This window comes from Brassica napus, chromosome A8 (assembly GCF_020379485.1).
Source record: "Brassica napus cultivar Da-Ae chromosome A8, Da-Ae, whole genome shotgun sequence".
Lineage (NCBI taxonomy): Eukaryota > Viridiplantae > Streptophyta > Magnoliopsida > Brassicales > Brassicaceae > Brassica > Brassica napus.
Window position 1 is genome coordinate 14,961,408 of NC_063441.1, and position 26,961 is coordinate 14,988,368.

Sequence of the window (26,961 nt, forward strand, 5' to 3'; positions counted from 1 at the left end):
TTGACCGTCGGATCTGGATCTTGTGGTTTCAATCAAAGGCCAAAATTGAAACTTGAGAAGTAGGTCATCTTTGATAAGGACGTAAATTTATTGTGTTGGATGTGGAGGAAGCGACCGAGCACACTAAGTTTCTGTCTTTATTGGAGCTGTTCTTGGTAGAAATTGAAGGTTTCGATTTGTTCTTGTTTTTGGTTTGACATTTATAGATCCAACTGCATTTCTTTGAGTTGTGGACGGGTGGGCTGTGTACGGAAGGATTTTGGGTGGTAAAAGCGTGGACGGGTGAAACATTGATGGGTAATGAAGGTGTTTGGAGATTGTGGATTGGTGAGGCGTGGATGGGTGAAGCATGGACGGAGGAAGAGTGGACGGGTGAAACATTGATGGGGATGAAGGTGTTTGGGGATTGTGGATGGGTGAGGCATGGATGGGTGAAGCGTGGTCCGAGGAAGTGTGGACGGGTTCACCAGTTGTTGACTTGCTGTGAGAAGTTGAGCCGTAAAGTTGTGCCGCGTATTGGCTGACGACCGGAGAGTGGATGTGATCTTCCTTCATAGGAGCTAGTGAATGTGACAAGTACAAGAAGCGGCGGATATCTAAAAACGGTGGAGTGGCGGAGAGTGTGTGAAGAACGGAAGGAGATGGAAGGAGAGACTGTGAAGAACTTAGATCTAGGGTTTTCAGAAATCGCCGCAAGAAGGAAGCGTTGGAGAGAGAGAGAGAATCGTAAAAGAGAGAGAGAGAAATGTGTTAATCTGAATTAGAGATAGGGTTGGTACAATTGGTAAACCGAAATATAAGATTTCGACCGGTTTGTTTTTTCTACTTTCTCTATCATAAAGGTATAGAAGACAATGACTAAGGAAGAAGTATGTCACATGTGCAATGTGCCTTAGAGAGTAAATCCAAAGACATAAAGTGTCTTGGAGAGTAAAAAAATCTAGTCTTTTTTGAAATTTACCGTGATATTTTTTTGCACCTATTAAACATGTTGTGGCTTAACCAAACGAAAAATCAAATAACTAAGTACAAACCAAATCTAAATTCATAACTAATCAAACAGTTCCTATATATCTTAGAACAGAAAACTAAAAACTAAAACCGAAGTGGAAGTGTATCGAAAATCAAACGATCATACCTAACATGTTAGTAAATTTATCAACAAAATATCCGCGTTTTTAAACGCGGGTAGTATCCTAGTTTAGTATTGAACTCGGAAGTCTTTGGTCTTTGCCACTAAGAAGTCTGGGTGGGCTCTTGTTTTTTCTGCGGTACGGGTTCGGTTTCAATCGATATATACCAAACCGGTAAGATTTTATCCTTACCAAACAGTCACTATTGCGCGAAATACCATAAACGCCGTCGTTTCCGAAACTAGAAAAACAGCGCCGTTTTCTACGTAGCGAGGAGAAGATGAAACGACATTGTGCTAAGAGCATGTACAACGCGGGTTGTTAGTCAATCCATAAGTGTAATCCTTAGGTTTTTGTGATTAAATAAACATTAAAAATATCGACTAAGCTAAGGATGAATCCTAAATTAAGGATTAAAAGGACGGAGTCCGTAATGCGCTGGCGTTACGTGAGTGGTTGGAGTCACGTTTGTTTTTGGTGGGGGGAGTGAAAAAAAAACGCGAAGAAAATCATTTGTTCGACCCAAGGAAAAAAAAAACCAGAGACGTGACGGAGGCGATAGAGGGGCGAATCGTGATCGTCGTTGTCGAAGGTAAATCCGGCGTCTCTGTCTGTTAATTTTTCTTCTGGGCTTCATGGATGTTCATTTCATCGGTTGAAAGGGTTCGATTGTGGGGTTTAAATAGAATTAGGGTTGAAATGGGATTGGGGATTTCAATCGAATTAGGGTTTTTGTCTGGGTTTGTAATTTTCTTCTTTTCGAGGCGATGTTGTGTTGTTATTGACGCGATTACAGGTTCTGGATTGAGTAAATGAGATTGGGGATTTTATTCGAATTAGGGTTTTCTTCTGCGTTTGCTAATTTGTTCTTTTAGATACGATTGTTTGTTGTTCTCGTCGGGAATGAAATCGAAATAGGGTTTTGTTCTGGATTTATAATGGTTCACACTCGATAAAAGGTTTGAGGCTGGATTTGTTTTCGTTGCAGGTACAGAAATGGAGGAAGAACTTCGAGATATGAAAGCACACAAAGCGTACATCAGCATGGTTGATTTCGTTGCAGAAGCGCAACAGGGCATTCCCAAACTGTGCCCCTGTGGCTCAATCACGAAGGAAACCGTTGATGAAGAGGACACTTACGACTACCTCCCTGGGAAAAGATACTTCATCTGCAAAGACTTCGAGGTGTGAACTTTTCTTTCTATCTCATTTATTTATATGCGATTCTTGTTCTTCCTTATTTGTTTGTTGTTTGACCAATTTCCACTATTTTGTTTGGCAGAATGACGGACTTCATTTCAGGCAACCATGGGTTACGGGTGTGACAGAAGAGGTTGAGAGGCTGAAACTACGGGTTCACGAGCATGAGAAGCTTCTCAGAGAGTGTGAGGCACTTAAGGTGAGATTCAATTGTCAGTTTCATAATAAAGTTAGTTGTTTGTACTACATTTCTAAACCATTGTTTGGTTTACCTGTTCTCTGTACAGGCACAGGTTGCAATGCTGGTAAAGCGGGTGACAGAACTTGAGTTACTGCACTGAGGTTAGTCTAACTGAACTTTATTAGTTACTATATAACTCGCTAGTTACTAGTTTTAGTTGTTTGAATAGAAACGGATAGGACAGGCACCTGTTTAGTTTGAAATCTGTACACTTTGCGTTAATGAACTTGTAGAGTGTGTAGTTATAAATGCTTAGCTTAACGACCATTAAATTTTCTATAGCTGTTGTGATAGGACAGTTTTCTACTTGTATTGAATGTAGAACCCTTATTTAATCTTACTAGTTTCTAGTAGAGAATCACACAGTTTTATTCATACTCTTTACAAACTCCTAAATGGAAAGCTCCTCTAGTTTTGTTAACCTGTTAACGAGTCAAGGGTCAGTTGACCTTGACTCATTAGAAACTCCGGCGTTTAGTACCCAATCTCCGCAAGAGGCAAGTGTGAAAGAAAGGAGAAAGTGGACTGTCAAGGACGATTTAGTCCTCATTGGGGCTTGGCTCAACACCAGCAAAGATTCAATTGTCAGTAACGAACAGAAAGGCGCTGCCTTCTGGAAGAGGATTGTAGAGTATTACAACTCCAGTCCTCTCCTCGTTGGGATGGTGCCTAGAGAACTAGGGCAATGCAAGCAAAGATGGGCCAGGATCAATGATCTGGTCTGTAAGTTTGCTGGCTGCTACGACACGACCTTGAGGGAACAGAGAAGCGGGCAAAACGACAATGACGTGATGAAGGCTGCGTTGGATATCTTCAACAGTGACCACAACATGAAGTTCAACTTAGAACATGCGTGGAGGGAGCTTAGGCACGATGTGAAATGGTGTTCTACGTATATGGAGAAGGACAAGGATAAGCGCAAGGCAACTCCAGTGCCAGAGCCAGAAGAAAGACCGGTGGGGGTTAAGGCTGCTAAGGCTGCGGGTAAGAGGCACAAAACTGGAAAAGATGAAGAGTTAAGCAAGCTAGAAGGACTTATGGAGCTGAAAAAGCAAATCTCAAAGCAAAGTTTGCTAGAGAGTTTGCTAACCAAACCAGAGCCACTCAATGAGATGGAATTGGCTCTGAAAACGAAACTGTTGTCTGAATTCTTGTCATGAGTGATGGTTTGTTAGTGGTAGTTATGTTTGCATTACAATGTTTGCGTTTTGTCTACTTTACTTACTCATCTCAAATGCTTTGTTTCAGGTGAAGTACATGACATGTGCCACATGAAGACAAATGATGTTGTTTCAGTCACGGGTGTTTCTTTTTTCCTTGCGCATGTGAACCAATTCAGAGGTTCACAGGTTGTATGTTTAGCTGCGGCTTTCTATTGTTTTTTTATAACCATGTCACGGGTTCTATGTAACTTTTCGTGCCTTTATAAGGCAGTGTGTAATGTTTCATTTCTTGTACTCTAAACTTGAACCACAAAATGTATCAAACGTACGTTTAAGAATTCTCAACATTGTCTTTCGCTTAGAGCACCTATTGTCGTTTGATAAAGTCTTAAGTCTTAAGTCTTCACATATCAAGGCTACAAGGTAATAATTCCTTGATCCAAAGCATTGTCAAATATACATGTGATCATACATATTAAAGTCTTAATTTGTTCACTTAATTAAACCTCTGAATATGATTTCTAAAGGAACATTTTGTTAAAGCAAAGATAAGTAAATTTATAAAGTTTACGAATCATGATCACGTTACGTTTACAAAGAAAAGTAAATTTGTAAAGGAACTATATTGTAAAATAGAAAAAGAAACATAGTACGTTATAAATGCGGCTTTAGATTATGTTCATCAAATCAGGTTATTATTTCCTCATAATTATAGACATGATCTTCAATATTTTGATTATAAATGTTTTTTTTAACTTTGATATAGCCAAATATGGGAGATGAAGTGGATCGCAGATTAAATGCGGCTTTAGATGAAGCTGTCGATGAATATTTGGAAGATACATACAACGACATCGTAAAGAAGCAAAAAAAGAAAGAGAGAAAACGTGCATATGTCGAAAGAAACCGCGAAGAGGGCCATACCCGTCTATGGAATGACTACTTCAGTGAAAATCCAACATTTCCGCCTCATTTATTCAGACGCCGTTTCCGCATGAACAAGGACGTTTTCATGCGTATTGTCGATCGTCTCTCAGAAAATTATCCTTTCTTCCAACAAAGAAGAGATGCTGTCGGAAGATTAGGTCTATCTCCACTACAAAAGTGTACGGCAGCTCTTCGTATGCTTGCTTATGGCTGTGCGGCTGACGCCGTTGACGAATACCTCAGATTTGGTGAAAGCACGGCACTTTCATGTTTAACGAATTTCACAGAAGGGGTAATTAATTTATTTGGAGAAGAGTATATGCGAAGACCCACTCCAGAGGATCTTCAACGACTGCTCGATATTGGAGAGATTCGCGGCTTTCCGGGAATGATAGGAAGCATCGATTGTATGCATTGGGAGTGGAAAAATTGCCCAACCGCTTGGAAAGGACAGTACACCCGTGGATCAGGAAAGCCAACAATTGTCTTGGAAGCTGTAGCTTCCCAAGATCTTTGGATTTGGCACGCTTTTTTTGGTCCTCCAGGTACCTTAAACGATATTAACGTCCTCGATCGATCTCCTGTTTTTGATGACATTTTACAAGGTCGAGCTCCAAGGGTACAATACCTGGTAAACGGGCACCAATATGGTTTGCCTTACTACCTCACAGACGGCATATATCCAAGATGGTCAACATTTATCCAATCTATCTCAAACCCTCAAAGTCCTGAAGCACAGTTATTTGCTAAAGTTCAGGAGTCCACCCGAAAAGATGTGGAGCGTGCTTTCGGAGTATTGCAAGCTCGATTTGCAATAGTTAAAAACCCGGCTATTTTGTGGGACAAGACCCAAATAGGGATGGTTATGCGAACATGTATCATACTGCACAATATGATAGTGGAAAATGAACGCAATGGATACAGCGGGTGTGATATATCAGAGTTTGAAGAAGGAGACTCGAGTAGAAGTTCAGAGGTGGATATGTCATATACTCGCAGGCCTTCAAATCTCCGAACTATGCTTGAAATACGTACTCAAGTTCGTGACCCACATACGCATGAACAATTGAAATTTGATTTGATCCAAAATATTTGAAACAAGTTTGGTAATGATGAAAATGTTTAATTGTTGTATGTTTCTATTTTCTCATTCAATAAATAAAAAATTTAAATTTTTTTAAAAAAATAATTATTAATAATTTTCTAAGGATTCCTTAACGGTAACACTATTGGAGCAATATTTGTGATTAGAGTCCTTGACTATTCATAAAAAAAAAAATAATAATAATAATAATAAACTAATGTTAAGGACTCCAATAGTGGGTAACACCATTGGAGGTGGTCTAAGAAGAGTTAGCGTCGTTTCAGTTTCTCAGAGAGAGAGAGAGAGAGTGAGTAGTAGCTCGAATCGCAAATCAACTCATCTTCTTCTTCACCGGCGCCGCCGCACTTATACTGCACAAACAAAAAGGTACAGAGAGCTTCTCGCTATCGCTGATCTTCGTGAAAGTTTCTCGCTTTGATCTGGGTTTATCGGTTTCTTGCTCCTGCTTCCCCCTTGTTCTCGTGATTGACTTTTAGGTCTATTTAAGCTTGGTTTGTGTGAATTTTGTGAAAAAGTCTCTGTCTTTGAATGTAATCTGATACTATAAGAACGAGTGAGTTAAGTGAGATCATATGGGTTTAATGTATTTTTGAAGGATTCTGTTTCTGAAGGATGGCGTCCAAGTTGATACAAGTTCAATCAAAGGCATGTGAAGCTTCAAAGTTTGTGGCAAAGCATGGAACTTCTTACTACAGGCAGTTGCTTGAGAAGAACAAACACTTTATCCAGGAACCCGCCACTGTGGAGACGTGCCAAGAGTTGTCTAAGCAGCTTCTCTACACCCGTCTTGCTAGGTCCCTTACCCTCTCTTCTCCCTTCCTTATTTTGTCTAAGTCTCAAAGCTATACGTTCATGTGGCTTTTAATCTTTTCACAGTCCCATCTTGTTCATGCTGCATTTCTTAGTCTTGAAAACTTGGTTCATAAGAGAGAATCTGTTCCATCCATTAATATGAATTGAAGAGGTTTTGGGCAATGTGCATAAGCATTTATGTGTGGTATTTGATACTCTTCTACCTTTTATTTTACAGCATTCCAAAACGCTATGAAACCTTCTGGAAGGAACTAGACTACGTAAAGAACTTATGGAAGAACAGAAGCGATCTCAAGGTAGAAGATGCTGGAATCGCTGCTTTGTTTGGTCTTGAATGCTTTGCCTGGTACTGCGCCGGAGAAATCTCCGGCAGAGGCTTCACCTTCACCGGCTATTACCCTTGAAAGAGACCAACTATTATAACTTGAAACAACATTTTGTGTAATCACTTGCTCCATTTTTTAGTTTCCATGATTCTCTGAATCAAAAAAAGTTTCCACTTCTTTTCCTGAAGATTTGGAGCTGAGAACATACATTTTGCTAAACTCTGAGATAAGATTGAGATCAATAAGAACATAAATTTCTACAGGAAGTTTCTTTTACTTGAGTGATAAAAAATTAGAACCGATTTTATTTGCAATCTATTTGAACAAAAAAAAGCATAAGTCTTACTTTTTTTTGTAACACAAGCATTAGTCCGTCTTAAAATGATATAAAACTAGAACCAAGTTTATTTGCAATCTATTTGTAACCAAAAAAAAACATTAGCCGTTGTGTATACTCTGTTTGATTAAGCGTGTTCGTTGGTTCCTTGAGGTAACATAAATAACTCATTCTTTTTTAAGTCTATGGTACATAAGAGAAAGAAGAGAACGAAAAAGTAGGAGAACCAATGACAATGAGATCTTACAAGTTCAAAGAAGCCTCAAACTTGAAGAGAACATAAACCACAACAAAAATAAGAAACTTCAACCGGAGGTGAGAGAGAGAAAGATGATGAACGGTGGTGCTTTGACACGTTTTACTTTCAGCGTCGCCACCTTCCTCCTCCTCACCGTTGTTCGCAGCCAGGTTATATAAACACAAACTAACAATTTATTGTGCATTTTGTTAGCCTTTTTTTCTTCTGATGTGTTGAATTAAAATGTGATGACAGGAGCCATGCAGCAAAACCTGCATTGCGCAGGACTGCGCTAGTAAGATTGTGTTTCTTCTTCTTTTTTCTCTTGCATTCCTTTGAGTTTGGATCATTCTCTTATATATTTATTATGCAATACTCTGTTCCATCAGCTATCGGCATTCGCTATGGGAAGTATTGTGGGATAGGATACACTGGATGCCGTGGAGAGCCACCTTGTGATAGTCTTGATGCTTGTTGCCTGACACATGACAATTGTGTTGATTTAAAAGGTACTCCAAATAAAAAATAAGAATATCTGCTCCTTATTGCCAATATTTGACATGATTTTTTAATGAAAACTAGACTTGAGCATGTAACTATTGTATTAATATGGTTTTTATTTATTTGCAGGTATGACTTATGTTAACTGCCATAAGCAATTCAAGCGTTGTTTAAACAAGGTAAGCAGATCAGTCAAACAATCTAATGGCACAAAGGTTGGATTCTCCACCCAATGCCCTTATTCGGTGGTGATACCAACCATGTACAATGGAATGGATTACGGCATTTTCTTCAGTGGCATCGGTAACTCACTAAGCTCTGAACCTGTCAATATGCCATTGAACTGTTAATGCGAATCACTTGTCAATCCGGGAAACCATAAGCTAGTGGGGAAACCATATGACTCTCTCTTTGTTACATTGTTTGCGCAGGTAATATCCTTGAACCTCCGGCGCCGGGAAAGGGCCCTGTTGTGGAGGTCAATCTTGCTCAGAGTGGTGCGGACACAAAGGGTGGTCTTGGAACAAAAGTTGACATTCAGAAAAAGGAAGGCTCCAAAGTCTCTGCCTCTTTAAATTAAGATGAACCCTTGGCCTTAACTCTCTCCCAACTTAGTATATTTATGTAACTTCAGGACTATGAGCTTTACAAGTTACACTAATTGATAATTAATGGAGTGACATATGTATGTTGTATGTTATTTTAATACTCTTCTTATTTAGATGTGGGATGTCTAACTAAGTCATATAACTATAGAGAAAATGAAATGTAACTATGATGCCATGTTCTATGGATTCGAAGTTTTGTTAAATTCTTTGACACTTGAGCCTCTTGCCATGAGCTAGATAATTAGCTCTTGAATTAAATAAACCAAGAACTTTTGTATATTTAATTGCTTAGATTTCATCCTCGATATATCTCTTTTTCCCTGACGTCTTGCCTAGGCAAGAGCTTTGCAGTCACTAACTCTCTCTTGCAGATCAACTTATTCTACCAACTCTATGCGGTGCGGATCATATATAGACTTGAACGTTATTGATATAACCTTCATTGACCTAGTATTTTGTAAAGTAAACGCAACTTAGAAAATTCCTATTCCACCAAACACTCTTAAACATGTAAAGATGATTACAAAAATAAGAGTGTCTTACCAACCTAACAATTAATCTCAAAATAAGATAAGGTATATTTATGCATGAGCCATGCATGAGCACATGAAACTTGATTTCTTGTATATATACTTCACCGCGAAGTCCAAGCAGGTTCCCTTAATCTTGGGATTTTTGCAAAATTGACCTACAACTTAAAGTCAAACACAAAACTAACCTCCCTTTTTTTTGAAAATTGGTTTTGCCCTATTCACCCCACAAGTTCATATAATTTACGAAAATGCCATCAATTTTTTTTTTCTTTTTTTTTTCGAAAATGACATTTTTACTCTCTCACCCTCATCATCTTCAAGTAATTACAAGATTGCCATTGTCATCAATACCACAACCACCATGAACAACCAATTTGAAGCTCTTAATGCTCCCAAAATCGATTTACCCTTCTTCTTTTTCCATTCTTGTGAACTAAACACAACATATCTCTCAATTTCTCTCCACAATGAGCTAAAAAAACCCAAGATTTTGATTCTAAATTTTTTATGGTTCATAGAGTCATAGAAGCTAACAATTATGGGTGGGTGACTTTCGTTTGTGATTCTGTGTGCTTGGAGAAGCCTTATGTATGCTAAGGAACTTATCTCACCAATTTAAGGTATGACATCGAGTTTTTTTCCAGATCTGTTCGTCAGACGACTTACTTGGGAAGTCGTCTGGCTGTAGACGACTTACCTTTCAGTCGTCTGGCTGTAGACGACTTACCTGGAAGTCGTCTGGTCAACGCAGAGGTTATTTTTACAATTGACTTTGAAATCTGTAACCTGAGACGACTGAAAGTTAAGTCGTCTACTATTGTTTGGATTCAAAAAAAATTCCAAAGAACCTAGACGACTTACATTTCAGTCGTCATAGGTTAGTTTTGCATTTGACTGGATAATTTCAGAAGTTTGACTTCCCCAGACGACTTACATTTCAGTTGTCTGGCGAAAATTAAAATAATAATATTTTTTTAAAAGTAGACGACTTAAAGTTAAGTCGTCATAGGTTAGTTTTGCAATTGAAAAAAAAAACTTCAAGATTTAATTATACACAGACGACTTATAATTCAGTCGTCCACCAGACGACTTAATTGTAAGTCGTCCAGGACTTTTTTCCGAGATTCTGGTCAAACCTCGTAAATCCTAGACGACTTACATTTCAGTCGTCTCGTGGACGACTGAATTATAAGTCGTCTGTATATAATTAAATCTTGAAGTTTTTTTTTTCAATTGCAAAACTAACCTACGACGACTTAACTTTAAGTCGTCTACTTTTAAAAAAATATTATTATTTTAATTTTCACTAGACGACTGAAATGTAAGTCGTCCAAAAAGTCAAACTTCTGAAATAATCCAGTCAAATGCAAAACTAACCTCTGACGACTGAAATGTAAGTCGTCTAGCTTTTTTGGAGTTTTTTTTTTAACCAAACAATAGTAGACGACTTAACTTTCAGTCGTCCGAAATAACAGATTTCAAAGTCAATTGCAAAAATAACCTCTGCGTTGACCAGACGACATATAGTTTAGTCGTCTAGACAACTTAGATTGAAGTCGTCCGCGTCTTCTCCACTAGTTTTTAAGTCTTCTACGTTAGTTTTTGAATAACTTGTATTTTTAAGAATGATAAGTAACTTCAAGATATGTAAAACTCATATTTACAAAATATGTTCTCTCCCTTAGTTTTACTAAATTTGACTAAGTTTTTCAATGCAAACTTATAAAAAATATGATATGCTTTGACTAGTTACTATTGTTTGTTTCCATCTCTTACCAACATTCTTGTTTATTATGATGAGAAAAAGGCCATTGGAGTTTATTATTGCATATGAGAGATCCAAAGATAAGAAAAAGGCTACTGAAGTCTATTATTTCATTGATTTGTAAATGTGTAAACACATTGTTAGCACATTTAATACATCTTGGAAAATATTATTACTGATTTTACAAAAAATTCACAACTAAAAGAGTATACATGCAATTCACAACTTGAGTAGATGAGTAGACAAGACCAGACAACTTGAGTAGATGAGTAGACAAGACCAGACAACTTTTAAGAAGTCCAGATGACTTCTAAGAAGTCCAGACGACTTCCAGGAAGTTCAGACGACTTTTAGGAAGTCCAGACGACTTCCAGACGACTTTACAGGAAGTCCAGACGACTTTACAGGAAGTCCAGACGACTTTACAGGAAGTCCAGACGACTTCCAGACGACTTTACAGGAAGTCCAGACGACTTTACAGGAAGTCCAGACGACTTCCAGACGACTTCCAGATGACTTTACAGGAAGTCCAGACGACTTTTAGGAAGTCCAGACGACTTCCAGACGACTTCCAGACGACTAACAAGTAAGTCGTCCCAAAAGTCTTCCAGATCTGAAAAACCTGCATATTAAATCCAGATCTGAAAAACCTGCATATTCAAAAACGTTCAAATGGCTTAAAAACAGAAAAAATGAATGGAAGATTAGATAAATCTACCTTTATAGAACACACAAAAATACATATCTAAAAATAATAGATCTACCTTTAAATTAGTGGAAGATGAGTACCATCTAATTAAAAACCTGCAAAAAAAAATAGATTAGTAACAAAGACATGAGACAAAATTGAAAAATTCATATAAAGTTTGGTGTTTTCAAGTCAAAGAGATTAAAGTGGGTTTGGAGAGTTTTAGTTTGGGAAAAAAGTAAGAACTTTATACAACAAGAAGTTACCAAATGAAGAAAAATCAGACATAAGAACTTACCAAAACGCTCAGAAAAATCCAGACGACTTCCTAGAAGTCCAGACGACTTCCTGGAAGTCTAGACGACTTCCTGGAAGTCCAGACGACTTCCTGGAAGTCCAGACGACTTCCTGGAAGTCCAGACGACTTCCAAGAAGTCCAGACGACTTCCAGACGACTTCCAGACGACTTCCAGACGACTAACACGTAAGTCGTCCCAGAAGTCTTCCAGATCTGAAAAACCTGCACATCAAATCCAGATCTGAAAAACCTGCATATCCAAAAACGTTCAAATGACTTAAAAATAGAAAAAATGAGTGGAAGATTAGATAAATCTACATTTATAGAACACACAAAAATACATATCTAAAATTAATAGATCTACCTCTAAATTAGTGGAAGATGAGTACCACTTGATTAAAAACCTGTAAAAGAGATAGATTAGTAAGAAATACATGAGACAAAACTGAAAAATTCATATAAAGTTTGGTGTTTTCAAGTCAAAGAGATTAGAGAGAGGTTGGAGAGTTTTAGAATGATGAACATTACATTTTTGTTGCAGCCATTTGAGAGGAGGAGAGAGAATGTGTAAATTTTTCTTTATATAGGGAGGCAAAAAATCTAATTAGGTTAAATATTTTTGACTCAGACGACTTCCTGGACGACTTACATTTCAGTCGTCTGGTGAAGAAATTAAAACAGACGACTTACATGTAAGTCGTCCAGAAGAGTTTAATATTTTTAGCGGGAAATTAAATATTTTTAGTGGGAAACTAAAATAGAAGACTTTCCAGACGACTTACAAGTAAATCGTCTGGACGACTTACAAGTAAGTCGTCTGGACGACTGAAATATACGTCGTCCGGGTAAATTATTCAACAGACGACTGAAATATAAGTCGTCCACACCCTAAACATAACCCCTAAACTTAATTATCTAATTAAACACTTCATAAAACCAAATCAAACTTGAAAAGTGTTTACTATACACAGAAATAAACACATATAAGTGAAAACTAATTTCTGAAAAAAACATTTTAGTTTTCCAAAATCTAACCCTAACAATCCATACAATACTACAACATATGTTTGCCAAACTCCTAAACCAAAGTATTTCATGATTCACTACTTCCACTCATCTATCTTCAAAACAAATCAATTTTATCATATCTTAATTTATATCACTTAAAACTGTTTATAATTACTTGATTTTTATTTTTCACGCATCAAAATATTTTTTACAAGATTTATAAATTATTTTTAAAATAAGCTGGTACCAGACGACTGAAACTTCAGTCGTCTAGACGACTTCCAACAATTCAGACGACTCAGACGATTTACTGGGGCTATATTCGTAAAAATGGCTTCTGTTTTTTTGTTTGGTCACAAGGGGCTGAGCTGTAATTTCACTAGGCTTTTAGGTTAGTTTTGCATTTGATTCAAGTTTGGGTATAGGTTTGGGATTAAAATCAAGTTGTGGGTTAGTTTTGGCAAAAACCCCCTTAATCTTCTCCTATCTGTGTTTCTACTTTGAAATTGAGTCATGTTAACTGAAGAAAGCTTGAGTTTTTTTTTTTTTATAAGAACGGATATTTAACCTTGTCTTGTCTTTGTCTAAGTAATAATGCAACTATATATCTCTTGGAAAATTAGCTTAAAACGTTCTCAATAGACTTTAAAAAAAAGAGAGAAATAAGGTTCGACCGGTTACATGACTTTAAACCCATATTGCACTAAATCAAGCGAACCATGCATGATTTTGTTTCGGTTCGGAATGAATGCCCTAGGCCCTCGAACTCTATATTATTAATAGTAGAGATTTGCCAACAATGGTTTGCATCCACCTCTCTCTAGATCTATCTAAAGTCTGATCATGAATTCAATCCCTCTTGATCTTTTGTACGAGATATTCTCTAGAATGCCAACCAAGTCAATAGGGAGGAGCCGTTGCGTGTCTGAGCAATGGAGGTCCATACTTTGCAGTGCAGATTTCACCGAGTATTTCTTAACTAAATCTTCCACTCGTCCCAGTCTCTTATTCACCATGAACAGATTTAGAAGCAATGAGTTTCTCTTCTTTTCGTCGCCGCCTCAGATTCCGTCGAAGCCGTCGTCGTCGTCGTCCTTAGCAGCGGCCTATTTTAAACTGAACATGCAGCTAGAATTTTATGGTCATGCCGCTGGTTTGTTCTGTTTCCGTCGTATGGAATTCACAAGGAAGGGTTGTGAGAATACAGTGCATGTGATATGTAACCCTAGCTTAGGACAGTATGTTTTCTTACCTACACTGAAGACGAGTAGTCAGACCTTTTTAGGGTTTGATCCGATTGACAAGGTGTTCAAGGTATTGTCACCCAATGATACCTTTTCATCATCTTTTGCTTATATTTTGACGTTGGGAACTGGAGAAAAGAGGTGGAGAAAGGTACACTTTCCCTTGGCCCATTCTCATTCGTCTGGAGGGGTATGCATCAATGGATCTTTATATTACTTGGCCCGAGAAAATACAACTTACTTTATAGTTTGCTTTGATGTTCGGTCTGAGAAATTCAAGCTTATTCAGGGAAGTTTTCTAGATTCGGATGCAAGATTAAGATTGATAAACTATAAGGGTAAATTAGGTGTGATCAGCTGGCCAAAGAAATTTTGGGATAGTAGAGTAGGCGCGTATAGTCGTAGCAAGGAGGAGGTGCGTATATGGGTTCTAGAGGATGACGAGAAACAGGATTGGTCGGAGTATGCATACACTCTCCCGGGTGATAAATTCTGTGACGTTGAATGTGATGTGCTAAAGGTTTACGTAGCTGGAGTGACGTCAGCTACAGGAGAAATTGTTTTGATGAATCCAAACTATGATCACCCCAATCCGTTTTATGTTTTCTACTTCCACCCCGAAAGGAACGTTATCAAACGAGTTGAAGTCCAAGGTTTTGGGAGTCATGGTACAGTTCACGCCTTCGTAGACCATGTAGATGATCTTACGATCGATATGAAATCTTGGCAGCTGGATTTTCTTAAGTTTGAAAGCACTAATAAATTCAATGCTCTGTGTCTTTTAGAGGATATATGAAATTTGTGTTCGGTAAAAGTTCTATTGTAATAAAATATGTGTTCTCTCTCTGTAAACATCAAGTTCATCAAAAATATTACGTTTTCTTTTTCACTTGTTATGGTTTATGCGAAGTTTTTTCGTTGTGGAGTGGAGTATGCTAGCCTTCTTGGAGCCAAGGCTTGGTGTCTCGTTTTGGGTCTAGGTTGTGCTTCTGCTCAGTGGAGGCGACGGTGGAGCTTCGTCAGCGCGTACATAGGGAAGCTTGCTGGTCGTGTGGCTAGGGTCTCTTTGTGGTTCTGCGTGTGTGTTTCAAAGAGTTTTCAACTTCTTCTATCGTCTATGGCAGAGTAAGAGTGCCTCCAATGATACTCTCCGCTTGCTCGTCCCCCTCATCATCTACACCGTTGTAGCTCCTTCCATCTCGCGAATGGTTTTGGAGTTTTTGGTGCCGCTTCGGCGGATGTCTCATCGCTTCAACGGTGAGGAGTATCTCTGAAGTGCAAGAAGACCGATCTAGGTTCTCTAGTTTCGGGTCAGGGTGTCGGTCGGAACTTCTGAGGAGTCATATGGGTCCTTGATCGGCGGGGTGACTTGATTTGGGTTTAGCCATCCAAGTGCTTAGATTGCTACTTGGTGATCTTTGCAAGCTACTCTCTTTCTTATTGCAGGTACTGAAGATCGGTGTTTAGATTCGTCTTCATCGCAACATGCTTTGTCCGGAGGTAACGTACCTGCTATGTTCTCGGTTCATGGCGATCTCGTCCCTCCACAGTCTGCAGTTAAGTAAGGTCTCGGTGGTGCCCTATAGGTTTGCTACCTCTTACTTTTTCCTGTTCATGTCAAGAGCTTCATGATCAGTTTGAGGAGATTACCATAACCTAGCTACTCCAGCGATGCACGAGATGTCCGGCATCCGAGGCAACGAGGTAAATCCCACCTACTTGTGATCAACATCAACGGTTGAGAACGGGAGATTGATTTTTCTAAGAATTACGGAGCAGATTAGCGGATGACGTTGGTTAATGACATCGGGTAAGTGGCGAGCGAAGCTAATCATGTAACGTTTGAATTAGAAATATGAATCAAACTTGTACTGAAAACTGAATTCCGGTTTAACCGATTGATTAATAATAGTAATTAAAAAAAAAATCAACAAGGTTGAAGCAATGCTTTAATTTGAGTTTCATATCTTGATTTGGGAAGGGGACAAACATGATTTGGATTGTGGCTCCCACAACAGAACATTCTGTTTTTTGCAGGTTGCGTTCCGAGAATCGAACTCGGGACCTCTCCCACCCAAAGAGATCATCATGCGAAGAAAGTGGTGATATAGACAACGGGGAAGTAAGCAATATTTATTAAGAGATGTATGATCATTTCTTATACTAGGGATGAGGATGCTCTAGACTAACATATCATACTATTGATTATGATCTACCTTTCTTGGTGCGTTTATAAGAAACTCAACAAGCAAACAAAACCAATTCAAAAGGGTATCCTGAGGATTTTTTTTTTTTTTCTGTACAAAACATTTGAGTTTCTTATGAGATTGTTGTCTTTTCGATTTCATTTATAGATGTTTGATTATCTTATATTTATATGAGAACTGAGTCAGTGACAGTGTCATATTACACCGATGATAGAGAAAGCTATTAACCACATGTGGTAGAAGTAAAACCAATGGATGAACTTCATTAAACAACAAAATGTAGAATGCTTCAAAAGATATTTGAATTAACTAAGCAAGAATATCTACCAACCTGAATATGGATTCCCAAAATAAGACATGAGCAGCGTAATGGTGATGGTAACCAAGAATTCAGTTTGATATGTTTCATGTTTCCAGACGTTAGACTGAAACTTGTCAAGGTTTTAAAAAGCTTTCAAATAGAGTTCGTATACCAGAAGAAGATAGCAAGTCCGTGTATATATATAGCTTCACCGTATAAGACATGTCACACGTTTAAGTTTGCTCCACTGAAGAAAACATTGTGTTTTGAAGGTTTCCTTAGAGCATCCGCAATGGGAATCCTTAAGGGGAAGTCCTTAGAAAAAAAATAATTAAATAATCGGTGGACCCCACCAAAAGTTAAGGATTCATCCCTTAAAATTCTTAGATAAGGACTCTTTCTTAGTGAATCCTTGCACTATTTACGGGTCCCGACGACATGTGGCGACTCGCGATTGGTTGATATTTATTTTTTTTTATCTAAAAAAGAAAAAAAAATAATAATACTAAAAAAATCAAAATACACTTTTTCTAAGGACTCCCTTTGAGTAACACCATTGCGGGTGCTCTTAGAAAAACGGCAGTAAACAAAACAAAATCAAAAACCAAAAAAAGGGGCGTTCCGAGAATCGAACTCGGGACCTCTCGCACCCAAAGCGAGAATCATACCACTAGACCAAACGCCCACCTGCTAACAATTCAAGAATTATATAATTGGACGTGACACTATTACAATTATATAATTAAAACTAGGGTTTTGCAGAGAGTGTATATATATATTACTCACTGTCTTAACCTAACACTACGGCACGAGTCTCCTTCTACCCAGCCGTCATCTAACATCGAAATGACAACAGTTCCAGGACAGCTGGTCTGGGAGATCGTAAAGAGAAACAACTGTTTCTTGGTCAAACAGTTCGGCAGAGGCAATGCTAAGGTTCAGTTCAGCAAGGAGACCAACAATCTCTGCAACCTCAACTCCTACAAGCACTCTGGTAATGAACAAAGTTACTGCCTTTAGGTAGTATAAACTCTTAAAGTTAGGGTCTTTTGATATTGGGTTCATGAGTTTTGATTAAAGTTTGGATCTTTTTTGATTTGATCTTAGGTTTGGCCAACAAGAAGACAGTGACCATTCAGGTAGCTGACAAGGAGCAAGGCGTGGTACTCGGAACAACCAAGACCAAGAAGCAAAACAAGCCTAAGCTCTCTGTTAACAAGTCTGTCCTCAAGAAGGAGTTCCCTAGGATGGCCAAAGCTGTTGCCAACCAGGTATAAATCTTTTCTTTAATCAATAATTGTGTGGCATTGCTTATAGGTTGTTTTCTAGATTGGTTAACTTTCGGTCTTGTGGTTAAAATGTTTTGGTTTCATGAGCGGTGATGAGAAAGCTAACACGTAAGAAGAGACAACTCCTTTGTGGGGTATCTTTTCTATGAAATATATTTGTTACGCTTGGCTTCTGAGCTAATAATAATAATAAGATATAATGTATACTCAATAATTTATTTGTTTTTCAAATTCCATCAGTGATGAGAAAGCTAACACGTAAGAAGAAAAGACTCCTTTGTGGGGTCTTTCTTCCATGAAATATATTTGTTACGCTTGGCTTCTGAGATAAATAATCTTTAGCTGTTCATGTTCATTTACTGATTCTATACTTGTTTGTGACATTTGAAATTAGTTTCTATCAGTGATGAGAAAGCTAACACGTAAGAAGAAAAGACTCCTTTGTGGGGTCTTTCTTCTATGAAATACATTTGTTACGCTTGGCTTCTGAGATACATTGCTTCTTTCTATGTACTATTTTTATATCCCTGCTTCTTTTGTTTCCTTTGTCTTTCAGTGTATTTATCGATTTATTGTTTAATCGCATCAGGTTGTGGACAACTACTACAGGCCTGACTTGAAGAAGGCAGCACTTGCTAGGCTAAGCGTGATCAGCAAAGGCCTTAGAGTCGCCAAGTCTGGTCCCAAGAGGAGGAACAGGCAGGCTTGAATTGAAGAATCCGCCATTGGATGAACATTTTACTTATGAAAAATCTTATTTTGAGAGTTTCAGACATTGCTTCTAGGTTAAATATTTTTCATGGACAGATGAGAGTTTTGCTTGAAACATCTCCATTATCCTTTTTTTCACAAAATGATGTTAAAATTTATTTTTTATTATTTTATGCTTTTAACAAGTACTGGATTGTTATCGCTGGTTGCTAAATGTATCCCCATGCATGTAATCAATTTGAAAGGAGAGCTTATATCCTGTGGTTCTAAAACAAATACAAAACATGTTGAATGTTGAAACCAGTTTGCTCGGATATCAATTTACCTTTACCACTCCAGAACATAGATACACCAAGCACAACGTCCGGTGACAAACAAAACATCTAGCTTCCACATATTTGAATCATGTCCATCCCGAAACTATAAGTTAATTAGAGGGAGATGAAGCTGCTGAACTCACTCTCAGCTGATTTAATAACATTCTATGATCACTATCTATATGCATACCAAATACATATTTTCAACCAACTAACCACTGTTTAGTACTTGCTCATCAATGTCTTTACCACACCGCTTAAAATTTGATAACAAGCCAGACCTAAAACATGAATGCTTCAATCTAAACCTCTAAAGAACGTATTGGATTTATATTTTCAAATGGTGTATTTTGGTAAATGCAATTTGTTTTGTTTGAGTGGAGATTGGACCGTTAAATAGAAACAAAATAAAAAGGAGAGCTCTGTTGTCCGTACTCTCTGCACTGGAACGCATTTGCTTTTATACAATTTTTAATTCATTAGAGCACCCCCATTAGTGAACTTATGGGGGGTTCACACACATTCCCAAAAAAAAAAAATTATTAAAATAAGGAATAGTGATGAACCTGTCTCTCTCCACCCCTTCTCAGTGAACCTGGTTCATCACTGTAGCGCGGGCCCCACGGCACGTGGCGGCCCGCGACTGGTCCGAAAAAATAATTTTTTTTTTTTTTTTTTTTTTTAAAAACAAAAATCAACCCAAAAAAAATAATAAAAAAATGTTTTGTGAACCCCTTTCATGGGGTTCACTAATGGGGATGCTCTTATTACTCCAATAAAAAGAGTTTCTTCGTGGAAGCAGTAACTCTGCAACAGTCAAAGACAGAGAGAGAGAACAAACATGCTCGCTTTTAATCCACGGAATCGAGACGTTTCTATGAACCCAATTTAATATTCTCAGCTGGAATCCGAACTCTGATAGAGAAAGCACAACCTACACTCACTCATTTTCTTTCTCTCCTCTATCTATAGAACTCTGTGCTCCCTACTTAAGACAAACAAGTGTTCTTGAGAGAGTGAGCCGTTGCATTTCTTGATACAACTCAGTAGAACACTTCACTGAAGTAGAAAACTTTTGTCTGAGGGAAAGAAAATGAGTACAAGACTGAAGCTAATCTTCTGGACTTGTGTCTCCATTTTTGCCTTTCTTGGTATGTCTTTAATCAAATTCCTCTTTTGGGTTTGCATTTACCTCTGATTCCCTCTTCTGGGTTACGTTATCTCGTCTTCTCAATATCAAAGTTTTGTGCTTTATTGTGTTCTAAGTTGAACTCTGCTACACTTTAGTTCTTGTCTGAAAAATCTCCAACCTGTTAGCTTTGAAGTACTTTAGATTTTTTGAGATTCCCTCTTCTGGGCTACATTGTTTCGTCTTCTCAATATCAAAGCTCGAGGCTTTCTTTGTGTTTCTGAGTTTATCTCTGCTACATTGTAGTCTTGTCTGAAAATCTCCAACCTGTTAGGTTTGAACTACTTTAGATGCTTTGAGAATCTCTCTCTTCTGGGTTACATTGTTTCGTCTTCTCAATGTCAAAGTTCTGTGCTTTTCTTCTTTCTCTTCTGAGTTCATCTCTGCTACACTTTAGTTCTTGTCTGAAAAATCTCGAACCTGTCTGAAAAAATTCTGAAGAAACCTCAAATGTCTCTTTTTAAAACCGTTGCAGAGTTTGGTGCGGCAAGCAATATAGGGATATGTTACGGACGCAACGCAGACAACCTCCCAAGCCCCAACAAAGTCTCTTCGCTAATCCAACACCTCAACATCAAGTTCGTCCGTATCTACGACTCCAACATAGACGTCCTCAAAGCCTTTGCAAACACTAACATCGAGCTCATGATCGGTGTCCCCAACGCCGACTTACTCGCATTCGCTCAGTTCCAATCCAACGTCGACACGTGGCTCCGCAACAACATCCTCCCTTACTACCCAACCACCAAAATCACTTCCATATCCGTCGGTCTCGAAGTAACCGAAGCCCCGGACAACGCCACCGGTCTCGTCTTACCAGCAATGCAAAACATCCACACCGCTCTCAAGAAAGCCGGTCTGGACAAAAAGATCAAGATCTCGAGCTCGCACTCGCTCGCTATCTTGTCACGCTCCTTCCCTCCTTCGTCAGCTACTTTCAGCAAGAAACACTCGGCGTTCTTGAAACCGATGCTCGAGTTCTTGGTGGAGAATGACTCTCCCTTTATGATTGACTTGTATCCGTACTACGCTTACAGAGATTCAGCTGAGAAGGTTCAGTTGGAGTACGCTTTGTTCGAGTCGTCTTCGCAGGTTGTTGACCCTGCGACGGGTTTGCTTTACTCCAACATGTTTGATGCTCAGCTTGACGCTGTCTATTTTGCTTTGACGGCTATGAACTTTAAGAGCGTAAAGGTTATGGTCACTGAGTCTGGGTGGCCGAGTAAAGGCTCGCCTAAAGAGACGGCTGCAACTCCTGATAATGCTTTGGCTTACAATACCAACCTCATTCGCCATGTCATTGGTGATCCAGGTAATTGATCAATAGTTGTTATATAGTACTAGATGGAAATAGGACCGTCTAATAATGTATAATAGGTGTAAAATAAATTAAGAATTAAGAAAATAAATATATTAAGAATTAAGAAAATAAATGAATTAAGAATTAAAACAATATTTAATAAATTAGGATCTAAAACTTAATTTTTTAGATATAGTGCTAATTTTAGAGCATATGCTTTCAAAAACGTTAAACATTAGCATATAAATAGATCTGTTAACTATTAAAACTATTTTATTATATGGTTAGATATACAGTTATTATTATTTTTGAACAGGGTCTAAAAATAGTTTGAGACTGCACAGGATGGAAACATAACATAAACTAACTTGTTTGTCTTTGGTTAGGTACTCCTGCAAAGCCTGGTGAAGAGATAGATGTGTACTTGTTCTCGTTGTTCAATGAGAACCGGAAGCCAGGGATGGAGTCTGAGAGAAACTGGGGAATGTTCTATGCGAATGGAACAAGTGTCTACGCCTTAGACTTCACTGGAGAGAGCGCTGTCCCTGGCCCTGTCTCTCCATCAAACTCAACCACAGGTGTTAGTCCAAGTCCAGGTGACAACGGTAACTCAACTGTAACCATTGGAGGAGGAGGAGGAGCCAAGAAATGGTGTGTTGCTTCATCGCAAGCTTCGGTGACTGAGCTGCAGAGCGCGTTGGACTGGGCTTGTGGTCCAGGGAATGTTGATTGTTCAGCTGTTCAACCAAACCAACCTTGCTTTGAGCCAGACACTGTTCTCTCGCATGCATCGTATGCGTTTAATACTTATTACCAGCAGAGTGGAGGGAGCAGCTTAGATTGCAGCTTTGGTGGAGTCAGTGTTGAAGTTGACAAGGACCCTAGTAAGTGTTTGCATACATACACTTTCCCTTGTAGTCTCCTACTTGGGTTCTCATAATGTCTACACCATTGCAGGCTATGGTAACTGTCTGTACATGATTGCTCCATCTACTGATGGGTGAGTACTCTCTCTCTCTCACTTCTGATTAAAACTATAGCTGATGTTGTTGTTGTTGTTTTGTGCAGAATGAACAGAACAATGGCTGGTAATATAACGGGAAACATAACTGCCATTGATTCACCATTGGCTTCGCCTTCAACGAGCAATGAAGGAATCAGACAAATGGTGGTTTCCGTTGCAGTCTCTGCTCTGTTGCCGTGCTTTGTAGTTAGTTTGAGTCTACTATGGTGAGAGACACTGTTTACCTTGTCTGTGAAGTTTTGAGTTAGTGTACCAAACCGGAGTTTAATAGAACTTTAGTACCGGTAATTTCTTGCATTCCTTAACTGGAGAGATGAGCTTAGTGATGCATTGTGTGTGTGGTTCAAATGTAATCAATTCAAAGTACAGACACAAGTGACTGATCCAAGACAATTATTTACTAGTACTACAATCTAAACCGTCTAAGCTGCAGATTCATTTAAACAGGCAAACTAGTTAGTTATATTTAATTATCGTAAGACATATTATATTCTTCATATATGTTATATTGTTTTAACATTGATGTAAAAGACAGAAAGGAACAATTCATCAAAAGAAAAAGAAACAAGAGAAAATAACCAAAACTGTCAAATTAATTAAACATGGTTGACAAAACATGAAGCAAACCAAAGAAAACAAAAAGAGGAAAACACAAATTTTCTCAAAAAAACCAGGCTTCACAAACCCAATACCAAATATAAGTTTATAAATAAAAAATGTGGAAGGAGGAACATTCTAATAGGTTTTGAGGATATGAGGATCTAGAGATCCTGTTCGATGAGGTAATCACCCAACCTCTCGACGACCATGTTGCACTGTCCTGGTGTCACAGGCTCTTCGTAGATCCCAAACACGCATGACTGTCCTGTTTTCTTTATGGTTATGCCTCCTGCTCCCTACCGAGTCAAACCAACAAAATATATAATGTTCTTTGATCATTCATGCACATATACACATTTGAACAACATGGGGTACACTACCTTCTTGCCACGGATTACAGCGCCAGGCTCGCCTTGGATCACCATATACTTGGCTCCTGCGAGGAATAACCCTGTGGGTGCTAAGTGGCCCGGTTCATCAAAATCTTTCATTACATTGGCGAACTCTTGTCCCTTGAACTAATTATCAATGACATCATAAAGAGAATAAGGAATATTACAAAGAAAGTAAATAACATTTTAATGTTCAAAAACAAAAAAAAAGAAGAAGAAGAAAGTACATAACATTTAGGGTTATCGTTTTTCTAACAAAAAAAGAAAGAACAGTCATCTTTGTTTGAAATATATAAATCAAAAGAACGCTTTGTATCATGTGAAACTGGAATACATATAAAATATAAATGTCCATGACAACAATAAATGCTTGGTTTAGTATCAAAGCGGAAACATCTTTTTAATAAAAGGACCTTCTCATGAAATCCTCCTTCATTGTTTATACAATAACATAACACTCAAGAATAACGATTATACCAACAAGATCTAGAGATCGATCGAATGTAACCATATATTACAAACCAAACAAAGATCAAAAGGGAATCTTCATTCACAATGAAATTACCTGAGGGAAGTTGGCGCTCTGAGCCCAAACACTACCGTCATGACCGAAGATTGCGGCTGCGGCTAGGTGATGGCCCTGACCATCTCCGACATCACACATCAAATGTTCATCGACGTAAGTTTGCCACGACATCTTCTTCTTCTCTCCTAACGTTTTCTTTCTGCGTTATGATATGTTATGTTCAGCGTGAGGACTTCTTCGTCCTTCAGATAAATAGGGGAGCAATAAAGAATACACCAAGAATGATTTTCAACCGTTTGATCGCGTAGACGAATTCTCAGCCGTATGTCTTAATTATACAAAAATATAATTTCAATTAGTGTTTGCTCACATCTCGCCTTTGTTATAGCTCCATCATTATTTCCATCCCTATTTATAACGATCACCAACGGAATTTCCAAGCAATAAATTGCTTTTACTCGTAGTAATCAATTACAATATTTTTATTCTGGTCAACTCATTACAAATCATTCTTTTTTTTTTTTTTTGGTAAAATGTTAAGATTATTATACCAGGGTTTTTCAATTTTCGAAACTAAGTAGCAGAAATACAATAACCAAACTAAACATAGCACCTAAAGCAGTGAAACTTAAATAAAAGAAGATGGGTCCAAAGAGGGACCGACATTAACGTTGCAGTGACAGACCTATGCAAAGACATGAGCGGAACTAGCTCTTAGTTGCCGCGAGCCGGAGAGAAAGGCGCCCTCATACCTTGAAGCACCGGGTCCTACAGCTTTCAAGAAACTCTCTCATCAACACCTTCACAAAGAATCAAGCGTCTCGCATCCGCAAGCCTATCCAACATCACACCACCGGCAGCACGAGAAGGAGTCCACAACCGGCGATGCCGTAGTTCAGGACTAGAGACCGGAGATTGCTGCCTCCATTCCCCAGACCCGGGACCGTATACACCCTTTTAACCTACCGCCCATATAGAGCAATGAGACAGGTCGGGCACACCTCCTCCGGAGAAGTGACCTTCGAACTAGCAAGAAGAAAAATCGATTGCAAAGCTAGCACCTTTCCACTCTCCACAGAACCAATCCGCTTTCACCGAAGCGCAACCACGAGGAGGTGACGAAAGGACAGAGCCGGTGACAAGGAGCGCCACACCATGGAACCTACTCCAACTATGGGGAAATGCAAGAACCACACGCGCCGAGAGGATCTCGACAAACAGGGGATACATCACCACCACACGCCGCCACAGGAGATAACCGGAAGGGAAGGACGACGACCTGTAAGTAAAGGTATTTCCCCTTGAAGTGTTCTGTTGTATTGATATGATAATATATACTACAAACTGGTGAGAGATCTCAGGGATCACCACGATTCTAGGAGAATATACTAGGTACAATATCTTATGATATCTGAACTATACAAATGATGTTCTTATCATTTAATACCCTCCCGCAGTTGCAGCGTGGGATCTGTCACACCAAGACTGGAGCGGAAGCTTGTAAATAGCGTCGAAGGCAAGCCTTTGGTGAAGATGTCTGCGTATTGTAGAGCTGCGGGGACGTGATGAACCCGGACTTGACCCATTTGAACTTTTTCCCGAACGAAATGGATGTCAATCTCTATGTGTTTTGTGCGCTGATGTTGCACTGGGTTCGTAGACAGATATACGGCACTTACATTGTCACAGTAGACGAGAGTTGCTTGTGAAAGTGGCGTTCCCATTTCCAGTAGAAGGTTGCGGAGATAACATGACTCGGCAACAGCGTTGGCGACACCTTTATACTCAGCCTCTGCGCTGGATCTTGATACTGTTGGTTGTCGTTTGGCAGACCAAGAAATAAGGTTATCTCCCAAGTATATGCAGAAGCCACTGGTCGATCTTCTTGTTCCCGGACAGCCTGCCCAGTCTGCGTCCGTGTAAGCCGTCATCGACATTTTCTGGTTCTTCAGTAGCTGTAATCCCATATGTTGCGTGCCTTGCAAGTATCTGATAACCCTCTTCATTGCGTTTAGGTGGCTGTCTCGAGGATCATGCATAAAGAGACAGAGTTGTTGTACCGCATAGGTGATGTCGGGGCGCGTAAAAGTTAAGTATTGAAGGGCACCGGCGAGACTTCTATACTCCGTAGGATTGGACACTTTCTTGCCGTCGTCTGCGTCAAGTTTTGACTTCATATCCACTGGAGTAGTGCAGGGTTTACAAGCGGACATACCAGCTCTGTTGATGATATCTTCTGCGTAGTGGGACTGATTCAAGAAAAGACCTTTGTTGTTGAATTTGACAGAGATGCCGAGGTAGGAGCTGATGCGACCACAGTCGGACATTGGGAATTCTGCTTTCAGAACTTGTATGATTGTGTCTTTTAGCTTTTCTGTCGATGCTGTGACGATTATGTCGTCGACGTATAGGATGAGATACGCGACCAGTCCCTGTTTCCTGTATACAAACAAACTTGTATCTGATTTGCTTTGAATAAAACCATTGTTAGTTATAAACTTCACAAATCTTGCGTTCCAAGCTCTTGGGGCTTGTTTAAGGCCGTAGATTGAGCGTTTCAGTTTGCACACATGATTCGGCTTGGTGGGATCAACGAACCCCGGTGGCTGGAACATGTAAACATCTTCGTCCAAGGTACCGTGGAGGAAGGCGTTTTGGACGTCGAGTTGATTGACTTGCCATCCATTCACGAGGGCAACGTGCAAGACTGTTCTGATTGTGGCTGGTCGCACGACAGGGCTGAAAGTCTCGTCGAAGTCGATGCCTTGCTCTTGAGATTTGCCATTTGCAACAAGCCTGGATTTGTGTTTTTTGAATCTTCCCTCTGCATCATACTTGTGTTTGTGTAACCACATAGAACGCACAATATTAGTGTTAGCAGGCCGAGGCACAAGATCAAAAGTCTCGCTTTTAACAATAGCATCGTACTCTACTGTCATAGATGGGTTCCAATTTGGATCAGTGAGAGCCTGAATGT

At 39.0% G+C, this 26,961-nt stretch overlaps 8 protein-coding genes and 4 non-coding genes across 13 annotated transcripts; 10 read left to right on the forward strand and 2 right to left on the reverse strand.

Moving 5' to 3' along the window:
• Nucleotides 1-1,569: 1,569 nt before the first annotated feature.
• Nucleotides 1,570-2,890, forward strand: LOC125577041. The gene is made up of 4 exons (XM_048737701.1): nt 1,570-1,725; nt 2,122-2,318; nt 2,416-2,532; nt 2,621-2,890. Exons 2-4 carry the CDS (start codon nt 2,130-2,132, stop codon nt 2,672-2,674), a joined length of 360 nt encoding a protein of 119 aa, XP_048593658.1. The 5' UTR covers nt 1,570-1,725; nt 2,122-2,129; the 3' UTR covers nt 2,675-2,890.
• Nucleotides 2,891-2,969: 79 nt separating this feature from the next.
• Nucleotides 2,970-3,734, forward strand: LOC125576945 (glutathione S-transferase T3-like). The gene has a single exon (XM_048737495.1). The coding sequence runs from the start codon at nt 2,970-2,972 to the stop codon at nt 3,732-3,734; it is 765 nt and encodes a 254-aa protein (XP_048593452.1).
• Nucleotides 3,735-4,509: 775 nt separating this feature from the next.
• Nucleotides 4,510-5,924, forward strand: LOC106355163. Its single transcript, XM_022690123.2, has 3 exons — nt 4,510-5,071; nt 5,210-5,703; nt 5,916-5,924. Exons 1-3 carry the CDS (start codon nt 4,510-4,512, stop codon nt 5,922-5,924), a joined length of 1,065 nt encoding a protein of 354 aa, XP_022545844.2.
• A 63-nt stretch (nt 5,925-5,987) lies between these two features.
• Nucleotides 5,988-7,174, forward strand: LOC106370547. Of its 2 annotated transcripts, none has more exons than XM_013810543.3 (3): nt 5,988-6,135; nt 6,365-6,563; nt 6,800-7,174. In XM_013810543.3, the coding sequence occupies exons 2-3, from the start codon at nt 6,382-6,384 to the stop codon at nt 6,984-6,986; spliced, it is 369 nt and encodes a 122-aa protein (XP_013665997.2). In that variant the 5' UTR covers nt 5,988-6,135; nt 6,365-6,381; the 3' UTR covers nt 6,987-7,174. The 2 variants fall into 2 exon arrangements, with proteins under 2 accessions (XP_013665997.2, XP_013665998.2); XM_013810544.3 differs by having other exon boundaries at nt 6,005-6,135; nt 6,381-6,563.
• Nucleotides 7,175-7,479: 305 nt separating this feature from the next.
• Nucleotides 7,480-8,807, forward strand: LOC106370546 (phospholipase A2-gamma). The gene is made up of 5 exons (XM_013810542.3): nt 7,480-7,653; nt 7,739-7,778; nt 7,873-7,992; nt 8,114-8,287; nt 8,416-8,807. The coding sequence occupies exons 1-5, from the start codon at nt 7,576-7,578 to the stop codon at nt 8,562-8,564; spliced, it is 561 nt and encodes a 186-aa protein (XP_013665996.1). The 5' UTR covers nt 7,480-7,575; the 3' UTR covers nt 8,565-8,807.
• Nucleotides 8,808-17,249: 8,442 nt separating this feature from the next.
• Nucleotides 17,250-17,321, reverse strand: TRNAP-UGG. Its single transcript has one exon. It is a non-coding gene; the product is annotated as a tRNA-Pro (tRNA).
• A 49-nt stretch (nt 17,322-17,370) lies between these two features.
• LOC106372088 (60S ribosomal protein L28-2) lies at nt 17,371-18,894 on the forward strand. Its single transcript, XM_048737702.1, has 3 exons — nt 17,371-17,630; nt 17,744-17,907; nt 18,515-18,894. Exons 1-3 carry the CDS (start codon nt 17,483-17,485, stop codon nt 18,632-18,634), a joined length of 432 nt encoding a protein of 143 aa, XP_048593659.1. The 5' UTR covers nt 17,371-17,482; the 3' UTR covers nt 18,635-18,894.
• On the forward strand, nt 18,009-18,106 carry LOC125577463. Its single transcript, XR_007315878.1, has one exon. It is a non-coding gene; the product is annotated as a small nucleolar RNA R24 (small nucleolar RNA).
• Nucleotides 18,159-18,256, forward strand: LOC125577462. Its single transcript, XR_007315877.1, has one exon. It is a non-coding gene; the product is annotated as a small nucleolar RNA R24 (small nucleolar RNA).
• LOC125577460 lies at nt 18,323-18,420 on the forward strand. The gene has a single exon (XR_007315875.1). It is a non-coding gene; the product is annotated as a small nucleolar RNA R24 (small nucleolar RNA).
• A 939-nt stretch (nt 18,895-19,833) lies between the features above and the next one.
• On the forward strand, nt 19,834-22,878 carry LOC106372087 (glucan endo-1,3-beta-glucosidase 12). Its single transcript, XM_013812216.3, has 5 exons — nt 19,834-20,104; nt 20,618-21,454; nt 21,829-22,326; nt 22,400-22,442; nt 22,511-22,878. The coding sequence occupies exons 1-5, from the start codon at nt 20,047-20,049 to the stop codon at nt 22,674-22,676; spliced, it is 1,602 nt and encodes a 533-aa protein (XP_013667670.2). The 5' UTR covers nt 19,834-20,046; the 3' UTR covers nt 22,677-22,878.
• A 259-nt stretch (nt 22,879-23,137) lies between these two features.
• On the reverse strand, nt 23,138-24,322 carry LOC106372089 (profilin-like). The gene is made up of 3 exons (XM_013812218.3): nt 24,024-24,322; nt 23,447-23,584; nt 23,138-23,362 (listed from the first exon to the last, which is right to left on the reverse strand). Exons 1-3 carry the CDS (start codon nt 24,153-24,155, stop codon nt 23,228-23,230), a joined length of 405 nt encoding a protein of 134 aa, XP_013667672.2. The 5' UTR covers nt 24,156-24,322; the 3' UTR covers nt 23,138-23,227.
• Nucleotides 24,323-26,961: the final 2,639 nt, after the last annotated feature.

Coding starts and splice junctions, on each gene's coding strand:
- LOC106355163 (XM_022690123.2), top strand. CDS start 4,510: ATGGGAGATGAAGTGGATCGCAGATTAAATGCGGCTTTAGATGAAGCT. Junction 5,072..5,209: donor AATGATAGGAAGCATCGATT/GTATGCATTGGG, acceptor TTGGTCCTCCAG/GTACCTTAAACGATATTAAC.
- LOC106372088 (XM_048737702.1), top strand. CDS start 17,483: ATGACAACAGTTCCAGGACAGCTGGTCTGGGAGATCGTAAAGAGAAAC. Junction 17,631..17,743: donor CAACTCCTACAAGCACTCTG/GTAATGAACAAA, acceptor ATTTGATCTTAG/GTTTGGCCAACAAGAAGACA. Junction 17,908..18,514: donor CCAAAGCTGTTGCCAACCAG/GTATAAATCTTT, acceptor TAATCGCATCAG/GTTGTGGACAACTACTACAG.
- LOC106372087 (XM_013812216.3), top strand. CDS start 20,047: ATGAGTACAAGACTGAAGCTAATCTTCTGGACTTGTGTCTCCATTTTT. Junction 21,455..21,828: donor CCATGTCATTGGTGATCCAG/GTAATTGATCAA, acceptor GTCTTTGGTTAG/GTACTCCTGCAAAGCCTGGT. Junction 22,327..22,399: donor TGAAGTTGACAAGGACCCTA/GTAAGTGTTTGC, acceptor ACACCATTGCAG/GCTATGGTAACTGTCTGTAC.
- LOC125576945 (XM_048737495.1), top strand. CDS start 2,970: ATGGAAAGCTCCTCTAGTTTTGTTAACCTGTTAACGAGTCAAGGGTCA.
- LOC106370546 (XM_013810542.3), top strand. CDS start 7,576: ATGATGAACGGTGGTGCTTTGACACGTTTTACTTTCAGCGTCGCCACC. Junction 7,654..7,738: donor TCACCGTTGTTCGCAGCCAG/GTTATATAAACA, acceptor ATGTGATGACAG/GAGCCATGCAGCAAAACCTG. Junction 7,779..7,872: donor CATTGCGCAGGACTGCGCTA/GTAAGATTGTGT, acceptor CTGTTCCATCAG/CTATCGGCATTCGCTATGGG.
- LOC106370547 (XM_013810543.3), top strand. CDS start 6,382: ATGGCGTCCAAGTTGATACAAGTTCAATCAAAGGCATGTGAAGCTTCA. Junction 6,564..6,799: donor CTCTACACCCGTCTTGCTAG/GTCCCTTACCCT, acceptor TTTATTTTACAG/CATTCCAAAACGCTATGAAA.
- LOC125577041 (XM_048737701.1), top strand. CDS start 2,130: ATGGAGGAAGAACTTCGAGATATGAAAGCACACAAAGCGTACATCAGC. Junction 2,319..2,415: donor TCATCTGCAAAGACTTCGAG/GTGTGAACTTTT, acceptor TTTGTTTGGCAG/AATGACGGACTTCATTTCAG. Junction 2,533..2,620: donor GAGAGTGTGAGGCACTTAAG/GTGAGATTCAAT, acceptor TTCTCTGTACAG/GCACAGGTTGCAATGCTGGT.
- LOC106372089 (XM_013812218.3), bottom strand. CDS start 24,155: ATGTCGTGGCAAACTTACGTCGATGAACATTTGATGTGTGATGTCGGA. Junction 23,585..24,023: donor AGAGCGCCAACTTCCCTCAG/GTAATTTCATTG, acceptor ATTGATAATTAG/TTCAAGGGACAAGAGTTCGC. Junction 23,363..23,446: donor CTGTAATCCGTGGCAAGAAG/GTAGTGTACCCC, acceptor TTGACTCGGTAG/GGAGCAGGAGGCATAACCAT.